Genomic DNA, 12525 nt, shown 5'->3' with positions numbered 1-12525 from the left:
TGTGTGTGTGTGTGTGTGTGTGTGTGTGTGTGTGTGTGTGTGCGCGCTAAAGATGGTGCGTGTGGGGCGGGGCACTGTGTTTGTCATACACTCGTCATCTGTGTGGAGCTTCTGCTTCAGCTTCTCCATCTTCTTGTCGTCTCTCAGCAGAGTCTTGTCTCTCTTCAGCGTGCCCGTGGTCTCCTCCTTCTTCTCTTCGCCGATGTCTCGCACCAGCGAGTACTCATCGTAGTTTGTAATACCTGACAAGCAAACAGATTCAGATTACTACATTTACTTTCAATCTCACCCTGCTGTACATGCACAAAGAGAAGATGAAGTTAAAAAAGGGCTGTCAGAGCACTAATCAGCCAGTAGGCTACAGCTGTACCCAATACGGTACTTAATAGGGAATATTTGAACCGGCAGCGGCGGGGGTATTAAAAGGCCCAGAAAGCAAGTGAAGGAAGCGGAGAAAAAGAAAATGTTGCAGGACACAGTCACCTGTTATTACACAAACTCCCCCGCAGTTCATTGCTTCGATTAAAATATAAAAATAATAAAAAAACGATTTTTGTTGCAGCGATAGAGGCAGTTTCCTGGTTACAGTGGGGATGTCCTGATCCCAGGATTGGAACCAATTTTTGCATTTTTAACTGATCGGGGAGTGGCATTTACCGGGATTACATTACCGCAATCATGTAAATCAGCTTGCAGTGATTACTGCCTTTACCCACACCCGTCCTGCACCACAAACGCACCGCCAGACTGCCTGGATGCCGGCACTTTCAGACCAACAGGTTTACTTAGTTATTTTTGTAAACAAAAAAATGCTGTGCTGCTCTATTATCTGAGCATCTACAAGTACTGGATCGGGACCAGGTATATACAATATATTCAATATATTAAAAAAATTGGACCGGGGATCAAAAAAGCTGATCAGGACATCCCTCGTTTACAGAAACATTGACGGGTCTCTCACGCCGGGATACTACCACCAATCAAACAAATATTGGGATCCAGCCCCACAACAGGCAGGCATTATTATCAAGGGGATGTGTGAGGGGTGTGTGGCAGAGCTGACCTATTCTAGCGCAGATGGTCATGAGCATGTCACTGACAATCTTGGAGTCGTCCACCATGACGGTCTTCACCGTGCCGTCCAGCATGCGGATCTTCAGAGGCCTCTGCTTCTTCTTGTATTCCAGAGTGTCCTGATGACAGAGGAGACAAGTCGGGGTTACACCATGTCAAAATGGCTTCAATTATCTATAATACACAGTCCAAATCTCCTTCACACAAGACTTTGTTAGTTCTGGGCCCTATTTCCTTGGAGGTGCAGCGACCAGCACAAGCAGCGCGCCGACAGTTTGGTATTTCCCTTGGTATTCTAGGAACAGGTAGGAGGTTTATTAAAAATGAGGAAGCGCAAAGACAGTTGTTGGAATTTTGGTGGAAATGGTTTTACTTTGCGCTGAGGATAGGCATTTCAGAACCACAGCTGTTTCTGGAACAAAGTCCCTCTACTGCAAACTCAATACTTGCTTAAATAAAGCCCAAAACAAATGCATAAAACTCTTCCTTTATATTGCACATTTAAAACATCTTCATATTTAGTTTTCTGTACTGTTTGATATTGCACACATTTGCACTATTTAGAATGTATTAGTGTATAGTGTTTATTACTTATAATTCTTCATCTAATTTGTACAAATATGTTATCTTTTTTTTAAACTTTATTTGTATATAACCTATACAATCCTATATATATATATTATCTCCTCCATCACCATCTGGTACGCTGCTGCTACTACTGCCGAGAACAAGGGCAGACTGCAGCGTGTCATTGGGTCAGCTGAGAAGGCGATGGCTGCAGTCTGCCGCTGGTCCAGGACCTGTACGCCACCAGGACTCTGAAGCGTGCTGAAAATTGTGGCTGACCCCTCCCACCCGGCAAAAACTCTTTGAGACACCCCCCTCTGGCAAGAGACTGAGGTCCATCAGGCCCGGAACCACCCTAACTCCCTCCACACTCCACCTTTTACTACTTATTTTTATTATTTATTTTACATGTATTTTGTTTTTATTAATACACTGTGTATTATATATAATAATATATATATATATTTATAATATATATATATATATTAATATATATATATCTATTATAATATACACACACACCCCCACACACACACACAACACCCACAACACACACACACACACACCACACACACACACACACACACACACACCACACACACACACACACACACACACCCACACACACACACACACACACACACTTGTATTGTGAATATTTCATGTATCCTTATATTTAGAGGATGTGTGACAGCACCACACCACCATGACAAATTCCTTTCTGATTCTGATAATGAAATATTTCTGATCTTTTATATTATACTTGTTGCACGTGTCCTCATTGCACCGTGGGTCAAAAAGGAAAAGTTTCTTCAATTGCTCTGTATGTCTAGCACATATTGCAGAATTGACAATAAAGTTGACTTGGACTTGAAATACTTTTACCTAGAGCTGCAAATATATCTTCATTTACCGTTTAGTGGTCAATTATTAAATCTTTTATTAATTAGTAATTATTAAATTAAAAACTTTTTTGATGATCGTTGAGTAATTTTTATGAAAACAGTAAACGTTTTCTGATTGCAGCTTTTTAAATGTGAATATAGTTTGCATATTTTTCAGGATGATTGAATGGTTAAAAACGTGGATCAGAGTTTTCCCAAAGCCCACGATGACGTTGTCAAATGTCTTGTTTTGTCCACAGCGCAAAGACATTCAGTTCACGGAGGAGAGAAGAAACTAGAAGATATTCACATTTAAAGACGCAGTAGGTAAGACTTCTAAACTAACCCCATGTAATTTAAAGAGTAACTGGCTCCTCTGGCTCCACCTACAGCCTGTGGAGCGATTTGCAAAAACCCACCGCTCCCTGTTCAGATGTCAATCACTGCTCAGGCACACACATTCATTCTCCCTTGTGGTGGGGGGGGGACTAGGAGTTCGTTGGGCTTTAGCAGAAAGGGGGGGGGGGGGGGGGGGGGAGTGAGCCGTTGTCTATGTTTAAATTCTTTGGTTAAATCCTGGATCCTCCCAATCCTACCTACCTAGCACCTTTGACAAGCTGACATCAGATAATTTGAAAAAAAGTTTTTTGAACTTTTGTCATATGTTGTAGAAAACAAAAGAGAGCATTATTTTTCATACTTTTTTCCCTTAGAAATTACTCAAACTGATAATCAAAATAGTTGGCAATTAACTCAACAACTAAAAGTTGAATTATTATTTATTCTTTTGGTGTAACCATTGTAATTTGCATCATTTTGAGCAGGTTGTCATCCTGGAAGGGGGGGGTGTAATTAGTGAATAGGTAATGGGGCGGATGTTAAGTTCATGAGCCCATTGATTGCTTCATAAAGTACTTCATCAGTCTGTCAATCTGTAGGCTAGAAGTAGCACTCGCCCTTTAACAACACTTCAGTAGAACTGACTGAAGTAAGGGTGGTGGGAGGGGGGCAGGATGAGTGTATTTGCTACGTCTTTATTTTTTTATTATTTAGTCATTGTTAAGATATTTTACTTACAGTTGTTACTTTTGTTCTTTATTCATATGTTGGAGAAAACAAAAGAGAGCACTGTATCCTGGTTTACATGTGTGTGAATGTTCCCAATCCCTGTGTACATGTTAACATGCTCAATACAAAACACATTTGGAAACAAGTGGTTTGTACATGTCCTTTTGGGAGGCTGTTTGTGTGTTAGCAGTTATGTATTTGTTGAGTGTTAAGTGTGTGTGACTCACTCCATTCCTCAACATGTAGTAGTCCAGGGCCTTTCCTGCCTCCAGCCAGATGCCTTTCTTTGGGTCTTCATCAGACAGAAACAGCCCATAGTCATTGGCTGCGGAAAGGAATCAGAAATACCGAGTGAGTCACTGGCAGTGTGTTTCTTGGCATACATGCACATGTGGATATTCAATGACTTTTGAGCTATTATTGTCTCAAGTACCTGCGTTGGATGTAACTAAAACTAGGCCAGTGGGTCTCTGGATGCTCTATGTACGCCTGTTCAAACACATACATCTGCTCCAAACATATCAGGTTACACATTTCAAAATGTGACCACTTGTCTCTTGACGTTAAGATAGCAGAAGTGGACCATTTCATTGGCTGGAGGGTTAAATAAAGATGTTGAATTAGGCAAGTCAGCGATACTGGCTTTAACTCTTTGTGGTCTTCTTTCTAAATGTGAACTTTCACATTGTACAAGTAACGCAGAGAGCTGCTGGTGAAAAAGCTTATGTAATAAGACATTACTCTGCATGCCAGCTGATGTATCTGTGGAGCAAAGGGCTATTCTCAGTTTACAGTGACGATTTTACGTGCAGCTCCTCTGCAGAGCCTGTAATCTCAGAGACAAAAGGTAGCAAGGCCACAATTCATCTGCTTTTAGACATTCCAATCCATGGCCCTAGGGTTGCTTTGTACTAATTCTACACGCCGATGTTTCACTTCAACTTCCACACGTTCACTGTCTTTAGGAAATGATTGCGTGTTAGTATGTTAGACACTTTTTTGACTTATGAAGTCTTGGTTGTTGTTGGTGTCGTCGTTATTCCTAAAATTTGTCCACATGTGAAAAGAATCAATATGTGCTTCTTGAAATGCTCATATGCACATCTACTGTAAATGTGCTTATTTATGATATACTTCGGGCAAAAAGAACTGTAGCTCTCATCTGGAAGAAAATGGAGGCACTTACAATTGGTGCTTTGATCAAATATGGCACAATGTAAAAATCTGGAAACCATCTGACCTACACACACCCCATGAGGGAAAAGGACTTTGAGGGTGAATCTAGTTGGTTTTTGTATGTGTGCACGTATCATGGCTTTGCTGGAGGTGCCATTGTTTTGGGTTTTATTCTGTAGATGTGATACCGTCATTTAATTAGTCTTTAGTTTTTTTAGCTGTTATAGTACAACAGAGATTAAGAGAGACATTTGGCTGTGGGCGGGGATGTGGGAGGGGGTTGTTAAAGCCTCTGAACACCCACTGGTAATTTCCGTTAATCTGGCTGATTCAACTCGGCTCAGGTTGAAAGTGGGCCGGAGCTGGGATGGGAATTTATTAGATCACAAATATTTTCTACCAAAAAGTTATTTGTACTGCGTTACAGGAGCAACAAAGCTTTCAAGAGACTAAGGAAGATGTTAATCAATCAATCAAATCAATAAATCAATCAAGTCTATACACTAACTACTGGCAAGTCCTGGGTATAGGGCTAATCAGCCAGGTTAACTGGAAACACCTGTGTGGGTGCTCAGGGCCTTTAAAAGTTGTAATTGTATTTGCAATGTACAAAAATAAATAAATAATCAATATCAATAATATATATGTATATACACTCACCGGCCACTTTAATAGGTACACCTGTCCAACTGCTCGTTAACACTTAATTTCTAAGCAGCCAATCACATGGCGGCAACTCAGTGCATTTAGGCATGTAGACATGGTCAAGAGAATCTCCTGCATTCAAACCGGGCACAGTATGGGGAAGAAGGTGATTTGAGTGACTTTGAACGTGGCATGATTGTTGGTGCCAGAAGGGCTGGTCTGAGTATTTCAAGAACTGCTAATCTACTGGGATTTTCACGCCAACCATCTCTAGGGTTTACAGAGAATGGTCCGAAAAAGAAAAAACATCCAGTGAGCGGCAGTTCTGTGGGCGGAAATGCCTTGTTGATGCCAGAGGTCAGAGGAGAATGGCCAGACTGGTTTGAGCTGATAGAGGGCAACAGTGACTCAAATAACCCCCCGTTACAACCAAGGTGGGCAGAAAGCATCTCTGAACGCACAGTACGTCGAACTTTGAGGCAGATGGCTACAGCAGCAGAAGACCACATCGGGTGCCACTCCTTCAGCTAAGAACAGGAAACTGAGACTACAATTTGCACAAGCTCATCGAAATTGGACAATAGAAATTGGAAAAACGTTGCCTGTCTGATGAGTCCTCGATTTCTGCTGCGACAGTCGGATGGTAGGGTCAGATTTGGCGTCTACAACATGAAAGCATGGATCCATCCTGCCTTGTATCAACGGTTCAGGCTGGTGGTGGTGGTGTCATGGTGTGGGAATATTTCTTGGCACTCTTTGGGCCCCTTGTACCATTGACATCGTTCAACGCCACAGCCTACCTAAGTATTGTTGCTGACCATGTCCATCCCTTTATGACCATATGTACCCACTTCTGATGGCTACTTTCAGCAGGATAATGCGCCATGTCATAAAGCTGGAATCACATCACAGACTGTTTCTTGAACATGACATGAGTTCGCTGTCCTCAATGGCCTCCACAGTCACCAGATCTCAATCCAATAGAGCATCTTTGGGATGTGGTGGAACGGGAGATTCGCATCATGGATGTGCAGCCGACAAATCTGCGGCAACTGTGTGATGCCATCATGTCAATATGGACCAAACTCCCTGAGGAATGCTTCCAGCACCTTGTTAAATCTATGCCACGAAGAAATTGAGGCAGTTCTGAAGGCAAAAGAGAAAAGAAGGAAACAAATAACGGAAAAAAGGGGAAAGGAGGGAGGAACAAGGACAAGAGGGAAGGGGGTCCAAAACAATCCAACAACCACCAACAAACACCACAAAACGAACCCACAAGAGTCCACACAAAAGCCAACCCAAACAAAAACAAAAAACAAAAGAGGGAGGGGGAAGCACAGCAGAGGAGAAACAACAGCAACAAAGAAAACACCACAAAACACACAGAAACAAACCAGAAAACCAGAAAACAACCGAAAAAAAAAAAAAAACAAAACAGAAGAAAACAAACAAAAAAACAAACCAAAACACAACAAAAAAAAACACCAAAAACCCGTTGGGTTACTAGCATGAGCATGGTGTTACCCACAACTATCAGAGAAGTGGACCAGTGGTGAGTGACCGGGTGAATGTAATATATATATATGATATATATATATTATAATATATAAATATATATATAATATCTATAATATATATAGTCAAATAGACACTAAAAAAAAGAACTGGATATACATGCCATCCGAGGACACCCCCCAACTGGATCAGTAGCAGACCAGAAGAGACAGACAGCCAGCACATACAGAGAGACAGGACAAGAGGAGGAGAATAAAAAAAAAAAAAGGGACGGACAAAGCAAGAAGGAGATGAGAGAGGAGAGGAGAGAAGAGGAGATACAGATGTACACTGAACCTCAGAGCCGCCTCAGACACAATCCTCAGTTTTCAATCAAAGAATTTGAAACTAAAGTTTAAAAAAAAGTATAAAGAACAATGGCAAAATTAAAATAAAATAAAATACAACACAAGGTCCTCTGTTATCAATCCCTGAAAAGAGATATCCAATTGGCTGAATATCTCAAAACAAAAAATACAAAAGAAATACAAATACAGAGTCGGTCGCCATTTAAAAGTGTGGCGACCAAGAGAGGAACGTGTCTGTGCACATTGGCACCAGGATATCGAAACAGAATTACATTTCCTATGTTCATGTCCCAAATATGAAGACTTAAGAACCAATACCAACACCACGTACCAGGCTTTACTACCTCCACTGAGGACAAACAGCTTCCTTTTTTATTAGGGGCAGATAAAAGCACAACATGGCTAGCAGCTCAAGATGTCTTTTTCTGCCACAATACAAGGATAAATGAACAGAGATTTTTATATTTTCTCATCTTTATTTTTCTATTCTTTTTTATTGTTTCAAAGTACCCTTAAAAGGAAATGCACATAATTTCCTTAGTATCTACAATTATATCATAAGTATCCCGTTTACCTGTATTATTATATCTGATGGATTTACTCATTGTTGTTGTTTATATGTACAGGTAAAAGCCAGTAAATTAGAATATTTTGAAAAACTTGATGTATGCTAGTAATGCATTCAAAAGGTGGTTACTTGTTACATTGATATTTTTAATGCACACAGACGGATGCATTCAAATGTTTATTCATTTAATTTTGATGATTTGAAGTGGCAACAAATGAAAATCAAAATTCCGTGTGTCACAAAATTAGAATATTACTTAAGCTAATACAAAAAAAGGGAGTTTTTAGAAATGTGGCCAACTGAAAAGTATGAAAATGAAAATATGAGCATGGTACAATACTCAATACTTGGTTGGAGCTCCTTTTGCCCCAATTACTGCATTAATGCGGCATGGCATGGAGGTCATGAGTTTCTGGCACTGCTCAGGTGTTATGAGAGCCCAGGTTGCCTGATAGTGGCCTTCAACTCTTCTGCGTTTTTGGTCTGGCATTCTGCATCTTCCTTTTCACAATACCCCAAGATGTTCTATGGGGCTAAGGTCAGGGGAGTTGGCTGGCCAATTTAGAACAGAATAACCAGGTCGAACCTAAACAGGAGGGTAGATTTTGCGCTGTGTGCAGGCGCCAAGTCTGTTGGAACCTGAAATCTCCATCTCCATAGAGCAGGTCAGCAGCCAGGAGCATGAAGTGCTCTAAAACTTGCTGGTAGACGGCTGCGGTGACCCTGGATCTCAGGAAACAGGTGGACCGACACAGCAGATGACATGGCACCCCAAACCATCACTGATGGTGGAAACTTTACACTAGACTTAGGCAACGTGGATCCTGTGCCTCTCCTGTCTTCCAGCTCTGGGACCCTCGATTTCCAAAGGAAATGCAAAATTTGCTTTCGTCAGAGAACGTGACTTTGGACCATCAGCAGCAGTCCAGCTTTTTTTCCTTAGCCCAGGTGAGACGCTTTTCGCGCTGTTTCTGGTCAACAGTGCTTGACACGAGGTATGCGGCAGTTGAAACCCGTGTCTTTCAAGCGTCTCTTGGTGGTGGATCTTGAAGCACTGACTCCAAGCTGTCCATCCTGTGTGAATCTCCCCCAATTTGAAGGGTTTTTTTCACAATCTTGACTAGGGCGCGGTGATCCTATCGCTTGTACACCTTTTTCTGACCACAGTTTTTCCTCCCTTTGCCTCTCTATTATGTGTTTGGACACAGAGCTCTGAGAACAGCCAGCCTCTTCAGCAATAACCTTTTGGTCGTTCCCTCCTTGTGCAATGTGTCGATGGTGCCTTTTGGACAGCTGTCAAATTGAAGTCTTCCCATGTTTGTGTAGGCTTCAGAACTGGACTGAGTTTGGAGTTAATCAGCTGATTAGTTTGTGGCACCAGGTGTCTTCAAAATTTAACCCTTACACAAATATTCTAATTTTTGTGACACCACGGAATTTTGGATTTTCATTTGTTGCCACTTCAACATCAAAATTAAATGAAATAAACATTTGAATGCATCAGTCTGTGTGCAATGAATAAATAATGTACAAGTTACACCTTTGAATGCAAATTACTGAAAATAAATCAAGATTTTCAAAATATTCTAATTTACTGGCTTTTACCTGTATGTTTGTTCCTAGCTTTGGCAACACAGATGGATTTTTTTGTCATGCCAATAAAGCAACTGGGGGGAGAGAGAGAGAGGAGGAGAGAGAGAGAGAGGAGAGGGGAGGAGAGGAGGTGAGGAGAGAGAGAAAGAGAGAGAGATGGAGAGGGGAGACGATATCGCGTGAGCAGAGGGACCGAGGAGAGAGAGAGAGAGAGAGAGAGAGAGAGAGAGAGAGAGAGAGAGAGAGAGAGAACTCACGCTGTCCGAGCTGGGCCTCAGGAACTCTCTCCCTGATGATGCGGCCGGCGTCGTACACCATGGTGGAGGGCTCAAACTGCATGGTCTTCACCACGTTCCCCACACCGATCTTTAGGGACAGGGCCACCATGATTGCTGCTCTGCACCTCCACCCAACTCACACCTGCAGGACGGCCATTAGAGGAGTTAGTCAAGACAAATCAGTTGTATACAAATGTAGCCCAATGTCACAGACGTGTTAGGGCTGTGCAATTAATCCGATTTTTAATTGCAATAACGATTTCAGCAATCACAAAAACAAAAAACAATTATTTTGCTCGTTACGTTATAGTAAACTTTGATTTTGACTTTTGTTCTATATGAAAAATAAAAAGAACAAACGGGAAGAGTACAAAGGGAAATGTCGCAGTTCAATGTGCTTTCACTGTGGATTTAACTTCAATGACTGCAAAAGCTTTCTAAAAGTCAATGAGTAATAGTATTATATAATCGGGATTTCAGTATTGGCAAAAATAACAGTGATTATAAGTGTTTCCATTATTTCACACAGAAAACTGTGCTATATTCAGTGCTTGCGGGAAATGTAAAAAACTACACACCAAAATTCAGGAATTTAACCATCTTGTAACCTGAAAAAACTAATAGAAAAAGCATTAAAATCACAAACTGAAGTTTCATAATGAAACAAAAAGTGTTGGTCTGTACAACCGTGTGAAATACCAAACTCCTTCCTACATACATTGCAAAACTCTTTGTTTGCATCGTGTAAAACTGTAGTAATCCGGGGGTATTTCCCTACCCAGTCCTCCCGGTACCTGCAGAGACGTTTTTGCTTTTCAGCTACGTGTTCATCGGGTCCCGGGACATTAGTCTGAGCCTCCATTTCAACAATGAATGAAAAAAAAATTGCAATGCGTATTATCAAAATTTGCGCCTTGCCGCCTACGTAGGGCCTACGTACTGTTGCAGCCTAAGAGACGACTCAATGAACTGCTTTTAATGTTCTATCAGACTGTAACTACTCGAGAGTCTGCTCTTGAGACTTTGCTCTAATATTTGGGACAATTAGGGCAGGATTATGGATTCAGGACAACTTCTTGGATTTTGGGACTGTCCAGAATTTTCCGGTATGTCTGGTCCCCCTAACGATTGGCGCTGATTCAACACTATGGGGCCCATAGTTCATAGCGCACTAGATAGCGTCGCTGTCCCAGTCGGCTACTTCCGGTTTAGAGCTCCGCTAACTTAATTGGGGATTAAATGATTTAATCAGCCGGCTCTTCTAGACTTTCCAAATGTTGTCGGACCAAATCGTTTTGTGGTTTGTGACGCTCCAAAAAAATTTGTATCCACTGATATGCAGACGTTTCTTTCACCATGTAAGTCTAAGGGAAAAGGGTTTTTGGGCCCTACGTCATCACATCAGCGACAGAAGTTGTAATTCCACCGTTTTCTGCTGTTTGATTGGCTTCAAAGCCCGGCGCACTTCCTGGGGGACTGAGTCTGTCGCCTAAGGTAGCAGGTGCCTGTCCACATCTTTCACAGGTAGGGTCAACGGGACCACAAATCCTAGACTGCCTGACCTGAGTTTAATTAAACAAATGCAGTGAATCATTTTCCCTGTCGGACCATGACTAACAAAAAATGGATGAGGACTGAACTGGATTTAGAACTGAGGGGATTTTCCTCATTATTTTCTTACATTTCTCTGTACAGTGTGAAGCTGGGTTTGAAATAAGGAACGCCAGTTATATTTACCAGAAAGCAGAGAACTGTGAGAACCCCAGCTCAGACAGGAAACTGAGTTCTTCAATGCGGTGTACAGTCTATGCACTGCACATTGTGGTTAATGCATGAAACTGACTGGCCCCATGAAAAAAACACTACATATGTTATTTATTCTGGGCAAAACCTAACACGCCTCAGCTAGATAGGAGTCCCCATTTTGAACCTGGTTTTTGTCACAGCATTGTCTCACTACATAGCAGGCTATGACATGTTACAAACTGAATGTGGTCTCAAAAGGACCAAACTAGAAAAAAGAGAGGGGTGATCCCATTTCCTCTGCTGCACTGAGCTGACAATGCGCTCAAACTATTCCCAAGGGTTGAAAGTCACAAACTGCATTCATAAATGAACTGTACATGCAGAAAATATGATCAGTTATGTCAAATATGTTACATTGTTGTAGGTTAAACAATCCAACAACTGTATGTAGGAAAAAACTTAGCTCGACCAGCTGTAACTTTTCAATACAACTCACAGCGATAGTGATGAAATATTATGTACAGTTAATTCATAAGACAGACAGGACCTGTTCTTTTGCATGATGAGCATGTGTACCCGTTTTGTAAGATTTAAACTGCAGGAGCTTTACTTGTAAGGGAAGATTTGTACAACAAACGTTCATTAATATGAAATAGACATGCATTGTACAGATTGGGGGTGTGACATACATTATGTTTACCAAACCACATGTAAAGAAACATTACACAAGATTACACACACACACACACACACACACACACACACACACACACACACACACACCCCACACACCCACACACACACACACACACCAACACACACACACACCACACACACCACACACACACACACACACACACACACACACACACACACACACACTTTTATTCTCTTTCCTTTTTCTGATCAAACTCCTGCTGTTTGTATATTTCGACTGTGCTAAAACTATGTAACATACTCAACAAAATTCAGTGTACGCTTGTTTAAACAAAATAAATCTATCTATCCATCCATCCATCCATCCATCCATCCATCCATCCATTAGATGAAGCATTTCACTTTGA

General features: G+C 41.4%; 1 protein-coding gene across 2 annotated transcripts in view; it reads right to left on the bottom strand.

Moving 5' to 3' along the window:
• Window positions 1–12525, bottom strand: part of tln1 (talin 1) — a 113507-nt gene that overhangs the window by 79300 nt on the left and 21682 nt on the right. For both annotated transcript variants that reach the window (XM_032540168.1, XM_032540169.1), the window contains exons 3-6: window positions 9695–9857; window positions 3821–3918; window positions 1064–1193; window positions 90–242 (exon numbers count right to left, since the gene is read on the bottom strand). In XM_032540168.1, coding sequence (XP_032396059.1) covers window positions 90–242; window positions 1064–1193; window positions 3821–3918; window positions 9695–9824 — 511 coding nt within the window. In that variant the 5' untranslated portion in view covers window positions 9825–9857. The remainder of the gene's footprint in view (window positions 1–89; window positions 243–1063; window positions 1194–3820; window positions 3919–9694; window positions 9858–12525) is intronic.

The sequence above is a fragment of the Etheostoma spectabile genome, chromosome 16 (genome assembly GCF_008692095.1).
Source record: "Etheostoma spectabile isolate EspeVRDwgs_2016 chromosome 16, UIUC_Espe_1.0, whole genome shotgun sequence".
NCBI lineage: Eukaryota > Metazoa > Chordata > Actinopteri > Perciformes > Percidae > Etheostoma > Etheostoma spectabile.
This window is presented reverse-complemented; position numbering and strand designations above follow the sequence as displayed.